This window comes from Pelobates fuscus, chromosome 13 (assembly GCF_036172605.1).
Source record: "Pelobates fuscus isolate aPelFus1 chromosome 13, aPelFus1.pri, whole genome shotgun sequence".
NCBI classification, from domain to species: Eukaryota; Metazoa; Chordata; class Amphibia; order Anura; family Pelobatidae; genus Pelobates; species Pelobates fuscus.
In genome coordinates, this window is record NC_086329.1 from 4,683,837 (window position 1) to 4,702,983 (window position 19,147).

Consider the following 19,147-nt stretch of genomic DNA (forward strand, 5'->3'; position numbering starts at 1 on the left):
AGCTCTGTGATGTATTAGAGTGGAGCTCTGTGACTGTGGAGCTCTGTGATGTATTAGAGTGGAGCTCTGTGACACACATATGGGAAATGCCCGGGTTAGTCTGTGTTTACCTTCCGTTGCTGCCGCCATCTTTACTGCATGCCTCCTCGCTCGGCAATCTCCGGAGCCCCGCCCAGCTCTAGCCTGAGGGTTCGGCACTCTCCGTGACTCCGCCCACAGCCACCAGACCCGGAGATAGTCGGAGGTTTCGGGTTAGCGATAAATGTCATTTGCCCGAGTCAAACATGGCGGAATTTTCACGGGGTAGGGAATTTTGATAGAACATCGGTTTAAGGGCGGTATTTGTATTGACCAATAGCAGTGAGTTTAGAGAGGGCCGTGTCTGGAAGAACCAATCACATAAAGGGGGTGGAGCCAGTGCTGTTTATGTCCAATAGGGTCAGTGGGCGGGGCTCGGTGTCATTCAATCTCTGGGAAGATGATTCGGTTCGGACGGCTGGTGACGGTGAGCGGCCTCCCCCCGAGTATTACCGTAACCCCCCCATATAGCAATACCGAGTATTACCGTAATCCCCCCCTTATATATAGCAATGACGAGTATTACCGTAACCCCCCCCCTTATATATAGCAATACCGAGTATTACCGTAACCCACCCATATATAGCAATACCGAGTATTACCGTAACCCCCCCTTATATATAGCAATGCCGAGTATTACCGTAACCCCCCCTATATATAGCAATACCGAGTATTACCGTAACCCCCCCTTATATATAGCAATGCCGAGTATTACCGTAACCCCCCCCCTTATATATAGCAATACCGAGTATTACCGTAACTCCCCCTTATATATAGCAATACCGAGTATTACCTTATCCCCCCCTTATATATAGCAATACCGAGTATTACCGTAACCCCCCCTATATATAGCAATACCGAGTATTACCGTAACTCCCCCTTATATATAGCAATACCGAGTATTACCGTAACCCCCCCTATATATAGCAATACCGAGTATTACCGTAACTCCCCCTTATATATAGCAATACCGAGTATTACCGTAACCCCCCCCTATATATAGCAATACCGAGTATTACCGTAACTCCCCCTTATATATAGCAATGGCGAGTATTACCGTAACCCCCCCCCCTTATATATAGCAATTCGGAGTATTACCGTAACTCCCCCTTATATATAGCAATACCGAGTATTACCGTAACTCCCCCTTATATATAGCAATACCGAGTATTACCGTAACCCCCCCTTATATATAGCAATACCGAGTATTACCGTAACCCCCCCTTATATATAGCAATACCGAGTATTACCGTAACCCCCCCTTATATATAGCAATACCGAGTATTACCGTAACCCCCCCTTATATATAGCAATGCCGAGTATTACCGTAACCCCCCCTTATATATAGCAATACCGAGTATTACCGTAACCCCCTTATATATAGCAATACCGAGTATTACCGTAACCCCCCCTTATATATAGCAATACCGAGTATTACCGTAACCCTCCCTTATATATAGCAATACCGAGTATTACCGTAACCCCCCCTATATATAGCAATCCGAGTATTACCGTAACCCCCCTTATATATAGCAATACCGAGTATTACCGTAACCCCCCCTTATATATAGCAATACCGAGTATTACCGTAACCCCCTTATATATAGCAATACCGAGTATTACCGTAACCCCCCCCTTATATATAGCAATACCGAGTATTACCGTAACCCCCCCTTATATATAGCAATACCGAGTATTACCGTAACCCCCCCTATATATAGCAATCCGAGTATTACCGTAACCCCCCTTATATATAGCAATACCGAGTATTACCGTAACCCCCCCTATATATAGCAATCCGAGTATTACCGTAACTCCCCCTTATATATAGCAATACCGAGTATTACCGTAACCCCCCCATATAGCAATACCGAGTATTACCGTAACCCCCCCCTTATATATAGCAATACCGAGTATTACCGTAACCCCCCCTTATATATAGCAATGCCGAGTATTACCGTAACCCCCCCTTATATATAGCAATACCGAGTATTACCGTAACCCCCCTTATATATAGCAATACCGAGTATTACCGTAACCCCCCCTTATATATAGCAATACCGAGTATTACCGTAACCCCCCCCTTATATATAGCAATACCGAGTATTACCGTAACCCCCCTTATATATAGCAATACCGAGTATTACCGTAACCCCCCTATATATAGCAATACCGAGTATTACCGTAACCGCCCATATATAGCAATTCGAGTATTACCGTAACCCCCCTATATATAGCAATACCGAGTATTACCGTAACCCCCCATATAGCAATTCCGAGTATTACCGTAACCCCCCCATATAGCAATACCGAGTATTACCGTAACTCCCCCTTATATATAGCAATACCGAGTATTACCGTAACTCCCCCTTATATATAGCAATACCGAGTATTACCGTAACTCCCCCTTATATATAGCAATCCGAGTATTACCGTAACTCCCCCTTATATATAGCAATACCGAGTATTACCGTAACTCCGCCTTATATATAGCAATACCGAGTATTACCGTAACCCCCCCTTATATATAGCAATACCGAGTATTACCGTAACTCCCCCTTATATATAGCAATACCGAGTATTACCGTAACCCCCCCTTATATATAGCAATACCGAGTATTACCGTAACCCCCTTATATATAGCAATACCGAGTATTACCGTAACCCCCCTTATATATAGCAATACCGAGTATTACCGTAACCCCCCCTTATATATAGCAATACCGAGTATTACCGTAACCCCCCCCTTATATATAGCAATACCGAGTATTACCGTAACCCCCCATATAGCAATACCGAGTATTACCGTAACCCCCCTATATATAGCAATACCGAGTATTACCGTAACCCCCCCTTATATATAGCAATACCGAGTATTACCGTAACTCCCCCATATAGCAATCCGAGTATTACCGTAACCCCCCCCTTATATATAGCAATACCGAGTATTACCGTAACCCCCCTTATATATAGCAATACCGAGTATTACCGTAACCCCCCCATATAGCAATACCGAGTATTACCGTAACCCCCCCATATAGCAATACCGAGTATTACCGTAACCCCCCCATATATATAGCAATACCGAGTATTACCGTAACCCCCCTTATATATAGCAATACCGAGTATTACCGTAACCCCCCTTATATATAGCAATACCGAGTATTACCGTAACTCCCCCTTATATATAGCAATACCGAGTATTACCGTAACCCCCCTTATATATAGCAATACCGAGTATTACCGTAACCCCCCTTATATATAGCAATACCGAGTATTACCGTAACCCCCCTATATATAGCAATACCGAGTATTACCGTAACCGCCCATATATAGCAATACCGAGTATTACCGTAACCCCCCTATATATAGCAATACCGAGTATTACCGTAACCCCCCCATATAGCAATACCGAGTATTACCGTAACCCCCCCATATAGCAATACCGAGTATTACCGTAACTCCCCCTTATATATAGCAATACCGAGTATTACCGTAACTCCCCCTTATATATAGCAATACCGAGTATTACCGTAACTCCCCCTTATATATAGCAATACCGAGTATTACCGTAACTCCCCCTTATATATAGCAATACCGAGTATTACCGTAACCCCCCCTTATATATAGCAATAACGAGTATTACCGTAACCCCCCCTTATATATAGCAATAACGAGTATTACCGTAACCCCCCTATATATAGCAATACCGAGTATTACCGTAACCCCCCCTTATATATAGCAATACCGAGTATTACCGTAACCCCCCCTTATATATAGCAATACCGAGTATTACCGTAACCCCCCCTTATATATAGCAATACCGAGTATTACCGTAACCCCCCCTTATATATAGCAATACCGAGTATTACCGTAACCCCCCCTTATATATAGCAATACCGAGTATTACCGTAACCCCCCCTTATATATAGCAATACCGAGTATTACCGTAACCCCCCCTTATATATAGCAATACCGAGTATTACCGTAACTCCCCCTTATATATAGCAATACCGAGTATTACCGTAACCCCCCCTTATATATAGCAATACCGAGTATTACCGTAACCCCCCCTATATATAGCAATCCGAGTATTACCGTAACCCCCCTATATATAGCAATCCGAGTATTACCGTAACCCCCTATATATAGCAATCCGAGTATTACCGTAACCCCCCTATATATAGCAATACCGAGTATTACCGTAACCCCCCCTTATATATAGCAATACCGAGTATTACCGTAACCCCCCCATATAGCAATACCGAGTATTACCGTAACTCCCCCTTATATATAGCAATACCGAGTATTACCGTAACTCCCCCTTATATATAGCAATACTGAGTACTACCGGTAATTACTCCAGCAAATATCTGTCATGTGTATTACAGAGGCAATAAACTCTTTTATAAGTATTATTATTATTCTTATTCTGTTACTCATGACAAAAATAAACATTTCTATTTAAATGGGAATAGGGCTACATAAACAAAGTGATTTAACCCCTAAATCACACTGAGACTGCAGGAGAATAATCTATACGCCAAAACTGCTTAAAGTGACACTATACTCACCAGTACAGCTTAATGTGCAGTATACTGCTCAATGTATAACATATGGTTTAATGTACGGTATACAGCTTATTGTATTTGTTCTGGTGAGTAGAATAATTGCCTTCAGGCTTTTTGCTGTAAACACAGATTTTTCAGAGATAATGCAGAGTTTACACTACAGCCTAGTGATAACTTCACTGGCCACTCCTAACATGGCTGCTAGAGGTGCATCTTGGGGCAGTGATGCACAGTGTGACTGACATTCAGTGTCTCCACCCTCTGCATGAAGACACTGAACTTTCCTCATATAGAGTTGCATTGATTCAGTGCATCTCTATGAGGAGATGCTGATTGGCCATGGTGGCATTTGGCTCCACCCTCTTGGCTGAGATAATCAGAATTGATCATCTCAGCCAATCTAATGCTTTCCTATGGGAAAGCATTGTGATTGGCTGAGATCTTCACTTGTTGATTATAGTGTCTCTTTAAGCTAGACATGACAAATAATAACTATCCACATAAATGAATAAACGATACTAAGGGATCACTGTCTTGTACTTTATATCTCGGTATTCCAGTCCTGGAGGGAGGCAGAGAGGTTCTGCAAATTGTGCAGTTTGGGAGAATAAATCAGCTTGGGTTAAGTTAAAATGTTGGGTATAAAACACACTAGACATGGGGGCACTGCAAACTAATTAGTTGGTCTGCCCCTAACAACAGAAAACATGACACCTCGGAGCAAAAATACTTTTTTGCAGGCTGTGTGAGTCCTAGTCAGGGGAGGTGTGGCTCAGGCTGCATAAACAGAAACAAAGTGATTTCACGCCTAAATGGCAGAGAATTGAGCAGCGAGACTGCAGGGGCATGATCTATATACAGCAAAACTGCTTCATTTGGCTAAAGTTGTTTGGGTGACTATAGTGTTCCATTAATATGATCTCTTATGGATATTTTGGGACCAGGGCACCTTTAATTTCACATCCTTATAAGTGTCTAACAGTTATTTCCTTTATACAGGTCTCTTCGCGACTTCGACAGGCAAATTTCTCGTCGGTGGCGGCAGCTGTGGTGAGCTAATTTTATTTTTGCAACCCTACAGGTGGTGGGGACAAAGTGGTTAAGGTGTGAGTAAGCTGGGGTGCCCTGAGAATGAGTGTTCATTACACAAACTGACCACCTTTTTAAATCTCAATAAATAGAAAATCTTTGGTTTAAAAGTGAAGGCATTTTAATAGTTCATTTTCTACCAACTTCTCTTTTCAGCCTCGGACCAAACTCTTCATAAATGGACAATTTATTGATTCACAGACTTCGGACTGGATCGATGTTCACAACCCAGTAAGAAATTGCCTAATTAACCATAAAATGGACGCGTGACCATAGATCAAACCTTTATTGGTCAATAGCTTTTACATTGCATTAAAACTGTGGTACGAGCTAGCTGAACTTGGTAGGGCCATCTGTAACGGACATAAACCATGAACTATGTCAGCACATTGTGCTTTATGTAGATCTCATACCGCTTTAAGTATTTTGTCCGGGACAGCGCGATCTCCTGCTCTGCATGACAGCGAGAGATTCCAAAGTGAAAATGTTTAACTTGACAAACCTCATGTAGTGTTCAGCGAGCGCTCGCTCTGTAATTGTTTGGGATCTATTTCTCCTGTGTTCTGGATTTGTTAGTGCTCTATGTATGCCACCCATGTAATAAGATCTCTGGATGTTAGTGTTCTAATGCAAGATTCTATTGTGAAGTTCTAATTCTACAATCCTGAATGAATGCTCTCCGATACCAAATGGCTATGAGTCGATCTGTCTCCTTGTTTTTGTAAGCCTTTTAGCATGGCTCGCAGACCATATTGTCCTTGCGGGTTTAGTCTATGGAAGGATAACACTTATTTTCTCATTAATTCCAGGCCACTAATGAGGTGATTAGTCGGGTGCCGCAAGCCACACAGAATGAAATGGAGGCAGCAGTCAATGCATGCCAGCGCGCTTTTCCAGCCTGGTCTGAGACGTCCATCCTGACCAGACAGCAAGTCTTCCTCCGGTACCAACAGCTCATTAAGGACAATCTGGTACGTGTGGGTAGGGTGACGTATCTTCTGGATTACTCTGGCGAGGATAGGATGAGGAACTTGTTGAGATATGGTGGATTGCATTAGGTTGGGTGATACAAGATACTTGTGGGTAAGATGAGATGCTAGGTAATGGTGGGTAATGTGAAATAAAGTACTGTTTGCATTACAGTGGGGTGGGATCAAACTCTTTCTGTATTAAGATGTGTAGTGTGATTAGTCTGGTTTCACAAGGTTTCTTTTGCAGAAAGAGCTGGCACGTCTAATCACGTTGGAGCAGGGGAAGACTTTGGCCGATGCTGAGGGTGATGTTTTTCGTGGTCTTCGTAAGTCTATTCATTTAGATTATACATTCTGTTTGTTACAGAGAATATTGTGATTTTGGCCTTAGCTTTGATATATATTGATGTTTTACAGAGGTCGTGGAGCATGCTTGTAGCGTTACCTCTCTTATGCTGGGTGAAACGTTGCCATCCCTCACAAAAGATATGGACACCTACACCTTTCGTTTACCGATTGGTGTCTGTGCTGGCATTGCACCATTTAACTTTCCTGCTATGATTCCTCTTTGGATGTTCCCTATGGCCATGGTTTGTGGAAATACTTATTTGATGAAGCCTTCGGAGCGAGTTCCAGGAGCCACCATGTTACTTGCACGGCTTTTGCAGGATGCAGGAGCTCCAGATGGGACATTGAACATCATCCATGGTCAACATGCAGGTAAATGTCTTAAGCACAATGTGTGGTACATAATGGTTGATGTTGGTAGACTCTTAAGGTGAGACACTTTATTATGAGGGATTGTTGAGACATGTGGAATCATGGGTTTGGGGCTAATTGGCACATGCTGTGTTGTGGTAGGCACTGTTTGGGTAGCATAAAACATGCTTTGGCAAAAGGGTCTGTGTCAAGGGTGGCGTGTGGTGAGAGCGTCTGTGTGGTAAGGGTGGCGGGAGGGTCTGTGTGATGTAGCAAGGGGGGTGTCTGTAAACAAATTTGTGTTTTGACCTTAAGGAGTCAACTTTTTCATCTAGCGGTGAACTTTATCTGCGACCATCCCGCCATCCGAGCGATCAGCTTTGTGGGCTCGAACCAAGCTGGGGAATACATTTATGAGAGAGGATCACGGAATGGCAAGAGGGTGCAGTCCAACATGGTATGGTTAATTTGGCAGAAACCTGTGTACAGTGTCTTAGTCCAGTGATGGTTAACAATTGGCGCTCCAGCAGAATAAACTTCCGAGGATAACACAGAATGGATGAGCGCTGTATGGACTTGTGGTATCGCCACACCAGTAATAAATTCCAAATAAAAAAAGATTGTTCCAGCGCTCTCAAAAATAACCTAGTGTTGTTATATTGAGTGCAGAGCAGGGAGCTCACAAATGCAAAGTTTTAGCTCACATGAGATCCTTTTTCAAACTACACGTCCATAGACGCTCCACCATCACTGTGGTAGCTAGTGCAAAAAATGGCGCATGTGACTTATGGTGTTTTTCCTGCAGGGAGCGAAGAATCACGGTGTCGTACTGCCAGATGCCAATAAAGAGAACACATTGAATCAGCTGGTGGGGGCTGCGTTTGGAGCAGCTGGGCAGCGCTGTATGGCATTATCTACGGCTGTTTTGGTTGGCGAGGCTAAAAAATGGCTTCCAGAGTTGGTGGAAAAAGCAAAGAAGCTACGAGTTAATGCTGGTAAGAAATGGGTGTACATATCATACGTCGAAATATAGGTGCCTACTCTTCTACCTGCCAACCTGAGTGTTTGTGTATACATAGCGTTGCTCTTGCTGACCATGTGCTCCTCCCTACATTCCATGGACAAAATAATGCTCCTGTTATGCACTTGTGTGAATGGGTATTGAGCACAGGCAGTGTGCTTGGCAGAGTCTGGGCCCCCCTCCCTTGCCCTTGCTGGCAGTGTGCTTGGCAGAACCTGTTCTCCCCTTCCTCCCCCCCTGCAGTGTGCCATGGAGAGACTGGAGCCCTCCGCAGGCAGTGATTGAAACAGCAGTTTAATAATTTTGTTTGTTCTTTTTAGTTTGCAAAGTAGAGAAATGTTTGACAGATGGGAAGTTGAAGGAATAATAATAAACTTTTTTTGGGAGAGGAGAAAAGCAGGGAGAGAGAGAAAGTGTTGTGGACTATGCTAAAACCGTGAGAAACTTTAGCGTGTTTTCACTCTTCTTTCCATCGCCTGGTTTCTCCTTTTCTCTGCATTTGTGCCTGTTCTAACCATTACTGAATGAAGTTTGTCCTCTCATTCCTTATTAGGAGATCAGCCTGGTGCTGACGTGGGTCCTCTCATCAGTCCAGCGGCCAAACAGCGTGTGTGCAGCTTGGTTGAATGTGGTGTTAAAGAAGGGGCAAGTTTGCTATTGGACGGTCGAGACATCAAAGTAAAAGGTTTCGAACATGGAAACTTTGTAGGACCAACAATCTTGGGAAATGTGAAGGTGCGTGCATACGACGTTTGTTTGGTGGCAGTGGAAAGTTATGGTAGAAAATGGGGAGAGGCAAGGGTATTGGGGAGAAGATGGTGATCAGGAGGTACGGGAGGGGCTATTGGGGAGATGATGGTGTTTGGGAGGTACAGGGAGGGGCTATTGGGGAGATGATGCTGTTTGGGAGGTACAGGGAGGGGCTATTGGGGAGATGATGGTGTATGGGAGGTACATGGAGGGGCTATTGGGGAGATGATGGTGTATGGGAGGTACAGGGAGGGGCTATTGGGGAGATGATGGTGTATGGGAGGTACAGGGGGGGGCTATTGGGGAGATGATGGTGTTTGGGAGGTACAGGGAGGGGCTATTGGGGAGATGATGCTGTTTGGGAGGTACAGGGAGGGGCTATTGGGGAGATGATGGTGTATGGGAGGTACAGGGAGGGGCTATTGGGGAGATGATGCTGTTTGGGAGGTACAGGGAGGGGCTATTGGGGAGATGATGGTGTATGGGAGGTACAGGGAGGGGCTATTGGGGAGATGATGGTGTTTGGGAGGTACAGGGAGGGGCTATTGGGGAGATGATGGTGTATGGGAGGTACAGGGAGGGGCTATTGGGGAGATGATGGTGTTTGGGAGGTACAGGGAGGGGCTATTGGGGAGATGATGGTGTTTGGGAGGTACAGGGAGGGGCTATTGGGGAGATGGTGTATGGGAGGTACAGGGAGGGGCTATTGGGGAGATGATGGTGTATGGGAGGTACAGGGAGGGGCTATTGGGGAGATGATGGTGTATGGGAGGTACAGGGAGGGGCTATTGGGGAGATGATGGTGTATGGGAGGTACAGGGAGGGGCTATTGGGGAGATGATGGTGTTTGGGAGGTACAGGGAGGGGCTATTGGGGAGATGATGGTGTTTGGGAGGTACAGGGAGGGGCTATTGGGGAGATGATGGTGTATGGGAGGTACAGGGAGGGGCTATTGGGGAGATGATGGTGTATGGGAGGTACAGGGAGGGGCTATTGGGGAGATGGTGTATGGGAGGTACAGGGAGGGGCTATTGGGGAGATGATGGTGTATGGGAGGTACAGGGAGGGGCTATTGGGGAGATGATGGTGTATGGGAGGTACAGGGAGGGGCTATTGGGGAGATGATGGTGTTTGGGAGGTACAGGGAGGGGCTATTGAGGAGATGATGGTGTATGGGAGGGGCTATTGAGGAGATTATGGTTTTTGGGAGGTACAGGGAGGGGCTATTGAGGAGATGATGGTGTTTGGGAGGTACAGGGAGGGGCTATTGAGGAGATGATGGTGTATGGGAGGTACAGGGAGGGGCTATTGGGCAGATTGTGTATGGGAGGTACAGGGAGGGGCTATTGGGCAGATGATGGTGTATGGGAGGTACAGGGAGGGGCTATTGGGGAGATGATGCTGTTTGGGAGGTACAGGGAGGGGCTATTGGGGAGATGATGGTGTATGGGAGGTACAGGGAGGGGCTATTGGGGAGATGATGGTGTATGGGAGGTACAGGGAGGGGCTATTGGGGAGATGATGGTGTTTGGGAGGTACAGGGAGGGGCTATGGGACAGTTGATTAGGAAAAGTGACGTAAGGAAGTGGAATTTAAATGGAGGTTTCCATTACACTGTGGGAAATAGAAGGTAAGTGCGCAGGGAAATGAATCTGCCGGTAACTGATCTATTTTTGCGTCTTACAGACTGATATGACTTGTTACAAGGAGGAAATATTTGGGCCTGTCCTGGTGGTTTTAGAGGCAGATACTCTGGATGATGCAATTGAGATTGTAAATAACAATCCATACGGGAATGGCACTGCCATCTTCACCACGAATGGCGCAACCGCACGCAAATACACACACCTGGTGGATGTGGGGCAGGTTAGTACTGCATGGGCAGGCCATTTCACCTTTTACTGTTCGCATCTTCGAAGGCAAAGGGAAGACCTGTTGGCAAGAAAATGGAGTATCAATCGCTCTGTTTAAGGGTCAACATGTTCTTTAAAATGGGGCCTTGTTATATCGGAGTCTATTCTAATGGTGGGATTAATGTGTTAATGTCTTGAGGTTTTTCTTTACGGCAGGCACCTGGAAGGTGTTACTAAGGGGATTTGTAAAAGGGCTGATTTCTCTTGATATGGTCTTTTATTAAATATGCCTACAGGGACATGTAGTTATGGGGCTTGAGTCTCTTTTAATATAGCGAGGTGGGGGGGGGGGGGGGAAGGGGTTTGGATTTGTAACAAAAAAATATTGATGTGATTTATGTCTTTTAGATCGGGGTGAATGTCCCAATCCCAGTACCCCTCCCCATGTTCTCATTCACTGGCTCACGTGCTTCCTTCCGTGGTGACACTAATTTCTATGGCAAGCAGGTATGTTGGGAACAATGAATATCCTATATCTTTATAACCGCCACAGGTCCTGCAGAGCTATAGATTATATGTACATCACTTTACACAGGTTCTACAGCAGGGGGTCAGAATGTTGTGTCCTAATCTATTAGTTAGGCCTAATATTTACCACCCAAGCCATGTCTGTATGTCTTATCCCTGCTGTCATTTATTCTGTCTTTGACAAATAGCCTTTTGACCTCTGCTGCCGCTAGTCTCCGCTATTATGTTGTGGGCTCATGCAATGCGGGTTAATCTCTGCAAAGCTAATGAAGCAATATATTGTATCTATTTCCCTAATTCCACTGATTGTTTATGTGAATAAAACTAGCTTTGTTGTTGTCAAACAGGGTTATTTACTGAAGTGAGAATTCAAAGGGAAATTCACATTTAAGGTCAAAAAAGCTGAATTGGAAAAATTCAGTTTGCTATGCTTCAAGTTTCATTCCTTTTGGCGTAAAATTTAAAATGCAATGTGAATTCTTACCTTGGGAACGTCTGCATGTCAATGCTTATATCTGTGTTCGCTTGTTCAGACAGAAAATAGCCCTCCATAGTAGCCAGTCATTGTGATAGCAGGAGGAAGGGTGGCTACATATAGCTTCCAATTCTGAAAGCATGGGCTTCCACCCTCACAGGCCACAGAGCACATTGCACACTCACAAACTGGGTAACAGTCCATATAGCTGCTGATTGTCATGTGAGAAATGTTTCGAACCCTTTACTGGGCGCTTTCATTTTCCAAATGTTTCACACTAAGTTCCTATTCTGTGACCAAAAGAGAATCTCTGACCGTTCCTTGTTTTCTGTCCGCAGGGGATCCAGTTTTATACTCAGGTCAAGACTGTGACATCTCAGTGGAAGGAGGAAGATGCTACGCTGACCAGTCCTGCTGTCGTCATGCCGACCATGGGTCGTTAATGTCTAGATCCTTCTGTCTGCTATTGAACAGACCTGGATTGGTTAGCGAGCTATTGATGGGTGTGATTTGTTACATGACCCGTATGTGACGTCCGTCCAAGGATGGTGGCGGCTGCTTTCTCTTTCTGAATTATGTTCTAAAATTACCTTTTTACCAAGTTTACTAGTTTTTACTTGGCCAATAAACCTTCTGGTTTTCAGTGGAGTATAAGGTGCAGAGGGTGGTAAAGTAATGGTTCCACGAATCTGTGTACCACGCAGACACACTTTGTTAAACGTGTGTAAAACAGTCACATACAAAGTCTGACAGATTCTTACTATGAATCAAAATCAATTAATTTGGAGATGAATAAACTTTTTTTTTTTTTTTTTCCCTTCACTTAAGATCCAATGCCAAACCTTTAAAACAATTATGTATTTTCTCTCCATGTCTTTAGTTTACTAAGATGGCCTATTACATTTCCGCCCCTCCATACCTGCCTCTCAGGACCAGGACTAAAAAACCATGTTTTGTGACCTCTGAATGTAGCCTGACATCCATTTAATCATGTTACAGGAATATAAACAAAACCGTATCACTGCTGCCTCCTGCCTTCTTTCATTAAAGAATTTCTTTATTTATTCCTCGTGGTGTGTTTTGTTTTTCCCTATGGTTTTGTTTTTGTTTTGTTTTTAGTAATAAAGGTATTAAAATAGGGGCGGGGGGCGCCTCGATTCCTCTCCTCTGTGGAATGTTTGTCTACATCCCCTTGCGTGGCATGGAGCTTTGCATTTCTGGAGAAAGAAGAGGTGGAGCTCACCTTTCTTGGACTCCTAGCGCTGTCTGAGTCACTAGCCTTCTCCCACCCCCCCCTCCAAATCTCCTTGGCTATCTCTCTCCCTCCCCTAATATCTTTGTCTACTACTTGCCCATCCTAGTTATTTGCTTAGAAGGGCCCAAGGTTGCCCGAGAGAAGCCTCTCTCCAGGTGGAAGGAGAGTTGCATTTTTAAATGACAAATCTTAGCCTCCTAAATGAAAATCCCTGCACCAACAGACATTTCCAGTGTTACTTTGTAAGGTGCTAGGCTTATATAATCACAAATATTCTGTAATCTGATCAGAGCCTGATCATCATTCACCAATTATTTCCATGTGGCAAACCTATTGTGTATAAACTTTAGAATGTTAATCTCCCTGGGTCTAACCTGTTCATTTCACTGCCGTCTGAGAAGGTACAGGTGAAAGAGGGAATGCGGAGTTCCTTTTCATCCAAATGGTTAATCCACTTTACGTATTGAAATTGGGGAAGCAGGCCGAGCTCTGATAAGGTAGGACGAGTTGTTGGCGATTAAATGGGGGTACGGTTGAATGACATGACTGTAGATAATATAGGGGTACACGCACTGTGCAGACTGATGCATAGTGTACTAGCGGGAACATGAGATGCACAGGGATGGTACCAAAACAGGACTGGTGAATGGGTCATATAGTGACAATAAATCCCACATTTCTGGAGTTAGTTCCTAATTTTATGTGAAATCTAAAAGGAAGAGGAAAGAATAGAGAAACTAATTATGCTCTATTTAAGAATAAGTTAATGCAATAAAAAGTTTTGTGTTTTTTTTTTTAAATATTGTTCCGAACTGGTTGGTGATCGTAGAGAAATAAGGGTAAATGGATAATTCCAAAAATATATGTAGAAAGTGATTAGATATAGAGATATAGAGTAAGTGCACAATGTGTTGGGTTATCAATGGAGTCATATTTTATGATCGTGTGGTGATATGTTCTAAGGGGTAGATGTGTAATATGGGGGTAATGGTGTCATTACACAGCTTGCACCTAGCGCTCTACCCTGCGCATGCTATCCATTTCATCATGATTACCGACTCTCGACCCTGCGCATTCTACCAATCTATTCATTTTATGATTATTACCGACTCTCTACCCTGTGCATTCTATCCATTTCATCATGATTATCTCCTCCTGGGGGACATTTTACCCCTATATTACACATCTACCCCCTTATAACATTACCCCTATAATACATATCTACCTCATAATACACATCTACCCCTTATAACATATTACCCCCCATATTACACATCTACCCCCTTATAACATTACCCCATAATACACATCTACCCCCTATAATACACATCTACCCCTATAACATATTACCCCCATAATACACATCTACCCCCCTTATAGCATATTACCCCCATATTAAAAATCTACCCCCTTATAACATTACCCCATATTACACATCTACCCCCTTATAACATTACCCCATATTACGCATCTACCCCCTTATAACATTACCTCATAATACACATCTACCCCCTTATAACATTACCCCATATTACACATCTACCCCCTTATAACATTACCTCATAATACACATCTACCCCGTTATAACATTACCCCATAATACACATCTACCCCTATAACATATTACCCCATAATACACATCTACCCCTATAACATATTACCCCATAATACACATCTACCCCTATAACATATTACCCCATAATACACATCTACCCCCTTATAACATTACCCCATATTACACATCTACCCCCTTTTAACATTACCCCATAATACACATCTACCCCTATAACATTACCCCATAATACACATCTACCCCCTTATAACATTACCCCATATTACACATCTACCCCCTTTTGACATTACCCCATAATACACATCTACCCCTATAACATTACCCCATAATACACATCTACCCCTATAACATATTACCCCATATTACACATCTACCCCCTTATAACATATTACCCCCATATTACACATCTACCCCCTTATAACATATTGCCCCATATTACAAATTTACCCCCTTATAACATTACCCCATAATACACATCTACCCCCTTATAACATATTACCCCCATATTACACATCTACCCCCTTATAACATATTACCCCTACAATACACATCTATCCCCTTATAACATATTACCCCATATTATACATCTACCCCCTTATAACATATTACCCCATATTACACATCTACCCCCTTATCACATTACCCCATATTACCCCATATTATACATCTACCCCCTTATAACATTACCCCATATTACACATCTACCCCCTTATAACATTACCCCATAATACACATGACCGTGTTATTCTTATTTATGTTATGCATTCTGTGGTGCCATAGTATTATTATCCGTTTTATTTAATGATTATTATTGGCAGATTACTATTGAAATGTCAGCATATTTTAAGAACAAAAAAACCTGTTGCTGACTTGGGAAGGGAATGGCCTAATTGTGCCCTTTTGCCATTCGTTATCTGTGTAAATGATTGTACAGTTTGAGGCAGTGACATTGTTAATATGTGACTCATCTAACGCTTCTGTGCAAACTTTGTTCCCATAAGTATATACACCCCATAGAGCATGCTATACGTGTCTCCAATATACCAAGTACATATATCTTGTTACATGCATAACTGATAATGTACACGCACACTTCCTATATACCTTTCCATGTGTACATGGTAGAGTAATTTATTACCCTGTACATGTTATATCAGAGATAAGTAGAATTACTACCCACCCCTATAGTGTAGCAGAGCAGGTAGAATAAGAAAAAAAACTCTAATTTCACATGAAAGTGTGTAAGATGGACATTTCATAATAGTTTACTATGGCAAATAAATGCACCTTAACAGTTTCACCATTATATATCTTCTATATTATATAATACGTTTAGGCTCAGGTTAAAGGTCCACTATAGGCACCCAGACCACTTCAGCTCAATGAAGTGGTCTGGGTGCCTGGTCCAGCTAGGTTTAACCCTTTTTGCTGTAAACATAGCAGTTTCAGAGAAACTGCTATGTTTATATTAGGGTTAATCCAGCCTCTAGTGGCTGTCTCATTGAAAATCACAGTGAGAAGATGCCAGCGTCCATAGGAAAGCATTGTAAATGCTTTCCTATGAGACTGGCTGAATGCACGCGGCTCTTGCCGAAGAGGAGGCGGAGAGCTCCCCGCCCGGCGCTGGAGAAAGAGGTAAGTTTAACCCCTTCCTCCCCCTAGAGCCCGGCGGGAGGGGGACCATGAGGGTGGGGGCACTATAGTGCCAGGAAAACGAATATGTTTTCCTGGCACTATAGTGGTCCTTTAACCCCTTAAGGACACATGACATGTGTGACATGTCATGATTCCCTTTTATTCCAAATGTTTGGCCCTTAAGGGGTTAAAGGAACACTATAGTCACCTAAATTACTTTAGCTAAATAAAGCAGTTTTAGTGTATAGATCATTCCACTGCAATTTCACTGCTCAATTCATTGTCATTTAGGAGTTAAATCACTTAGTTTCTGTTTATGCAGCCCTAGCCACACCTCCCCTGGCTATGATTGACACAGCCTGCATAAAAAAAAATGGTTTTACCTTAAATAATTGTATCTCAATCTCTAAATTGAACTTTAATCACATACAGGAGGCTCTTGCAGGGTCTAGCAAGCTATTAACATAGCAAGGGATAAGACAATCTTAATTAAACAGAACTTGCAATAAAGAAAGCCTAAATAGGGCTCTCTTTACAGGAAGTGTTTATGGAAGGCTGTGCAAGTCACATGCAGGGAGGTGTGACTAGGGTTCATAAACAAAGGGATTTAACTCCTAAATGGCAGAGGATTGAGCAGTGAGGCTGCAGGGGCAAGTTCTATACACCCAAACTGCTAAAGTTGTTCATGTGACTATATACAGGGTACTGTAGAAGTGATACCGGAGAAACTGACGGAAGCCAAGCACAGAGAGATGGACACAGGTTTCTTCAGGAAGGAAGAGATTCTTTATTGGATCACCGATCGGGACTCAGAGGGACTAGCGTCACCAAAATACCACAAGTTCTGAGCCCCGGACAATAGTGCAGGCTCCTTATATAGGCATATAACTCCTCCCATATTAAGCTCCACCCGCACATTCTCTTAACCAATCAACACAAATAAGAATTAACTTCCTGTTTGACCGCATGGCTTGTCCAGCACAATGGAGGAGGGGAATACTATATCCTGTATTCTTGCACATGCTCCGTACACTACTGATCGTATCTTGCCTCGTGCAACCAACTGATCGATACGTCAGCATATGCACGTACACATGCCACGTGGTAATCTCGGCCTACTAAATTTATTTTTACCGAGATTCCACCACATTCCCCCCTTTGATGCCTCTTGATATTTTACAATTACTTGAGGCATCACATAACCTTAGTTTTGCTTACACCGCAAGTTACCTTGAACCAGACCAGACTTATCTTATGATGTGAATCTTTAACATTCATCTTCTTGCATTGGTTCTCCCTGATCTAGAGCCTTATATTTATATATCGCCATTATCTGTGCAGCAGCCTTCCTCTCTGCTATACTTCCTATCAGGCTTTGCACAGACCTAACTACTAGGGGTATAAGACACGGTAGGAGTAGACACAACAGTAAAATCAGTAGGACTCCACCTACCACTGCCTTAAGCCCTCCAAACCACTCATACCAGCTACCAAACCAACTACTTGGATTGTACCCTTTCCATACCTGAGTAGGCACATGCGCTAGTTTAACCATATGGCTAGTAAGCTCAGCTATTGCTTGCCCTTCGTCGTCTATTTGAAGACAGCAATTGCTTAGGTTAAACTTCCCACATACACCTCCCTCTACTGCCAAAAGGTAATCCAAGGCTAATCTATTCTGGTATACTGCTGTCCTCATCCTGGTATTATGTTTCACTAGGAGATTGAGCGCTTGTGATGTTTCATTAGTGATAATCTCAACCACCGCCTGTAATCTTATAATGCGGTTGAGCATATAAATAGGGGTTCTATAACCAAAGGTACCATCTTCTGCCCACGTGGCTGGCCCATAATAATCTATGATACGCTGGGGAGGCCATTCATTATCTTCCCAGGTGCCTATCTCTAAGGGTCCCCTTTTCTTCCTATGATTCACATCATACACTTTAACACCTAAAGTCTCACCTGTTTCAATCGGTAACAAGAAGAAGGATGGTTTGAGCATACCCAACACACATGCCCCTTCCCAGTCCTGTGGCAACTCCGAATAGGCTTTCTTACCACAGATCCAGTACAAATTTGCTGGGGCTCTCCAGGTAGATGTGATGGATAAATCAAACCACACATCCTTTAAACTGGCATATCTAGCAAACGGGTTAGATGGTTCTGAGACATTTGAAGCCGACCACCAAGTTGTATTCTTTGTATCATCATCATAAGCTTTTTGCCCTAGACAAGTTAATTCTCCTACAGAAGTGTTATACATTATTCCTTTCCTTGCTATGCAAACATAACCTATGATGGAGGTCTTTAATCTCCACTCAGATTTACCTCTAACACTCATATGATAATCGGCTTGTGTAGATATTAGTTGGTCAACTGCCTCAGAACCGGACATTACCTCCTTTGCTTCCCAAGGCCATTGGTCTCCCATGTTAGTACCTCCACACACATAGCAGTTGGTAACATTAAGACTACCGGCAATACTTTCAGCTAGGTCAATGAACAGGTTTTTAGCGTTATGGGGGATCTTATTATCTATACTCATCTCTTCATAAAAGGAATGGTATACTTGATGAGTCTGGGAGGATACCGTATCAGTCTCTATTCCTATAAACAATAATGTCCCAGGATCTAAACCCGTCCCGT

General features: G+C 43.3%; 2 protein-coding genes across 4 annotated transcripts in view; one reads left to right on the top strand and one right to left on the bottom strand.

The window, feature by feature from the left end:
* LIN52 (lin-52 DREAM MuvB core complex component) overlaps positions 1 to 202 on the bottom strand; it is a 41,316-nt gene extending 41,114 nt beyond the window's left edge. Inside the window, exon 1 of the mRNA XM_063438975.1 lies at positions 111 to 202. Within this exon, the coding sequence (XP_063295045.1) occupies positions 111 to 129 (19 nt within the window). The 5' untranslated portion in view covers positions 130 to 202. The remainder of the gene's footprint in view (positions 1 to 110) is intronic.
* A 232-nt stretch (positions 203 to 434) lies between these two features.
* On the top strand, positions 435 to 13,099 carry ALDH6A1 (aldehyde dehydrogenase 6 family member A1). 3 transcript variants are annotated; one of them, XM_063440416.1, is made up of 12 exons: positions 435 to 505; positions 5,649 to 5,699; positions 5,895 to 5,969; positions 6,548 to 6,709; positions 6,957 to 7,035; positions 7,127 to 7,429; positions 7,744 to 7,865; positions 8,214 to 8,403; positions 8,983 to 9,164; positions 10,866 to 11,048; positions 11,444 to 11,539; positions 12,374 to 13,099. In XM_063440416.1, the coding sequence occupies exons 1-12, from the start codon at positions 479 to 481 to the stop codon at positions 12,476 to 12,478; spliced, it is 1,575 nt and encodes a 524-aa protein (XP_063296486.1). In that variant the 5' UTR covers positions 435 to 478; the 3' UTR covers positions 12,479 to 13,099. The 3 variants fall into 3 exon arrangements, with proteins under 3 accessions (XP_063296486.1, XP_063296485.1, XP_063296487.1); XM_063440415.1 differs by having other exon boundaries at positions 10,866 to 11,045; positions 11,441 to 11,539; XM_063440417.1 differs by having other exon boundaries at positions 5,649 to 5,696; positions 10,866 to 11,045; positions 11,441 to 11,539.
* The last annotated feature ends 6,048 nt before the right edge of the window (positions 13,100 to 19,147 follow it).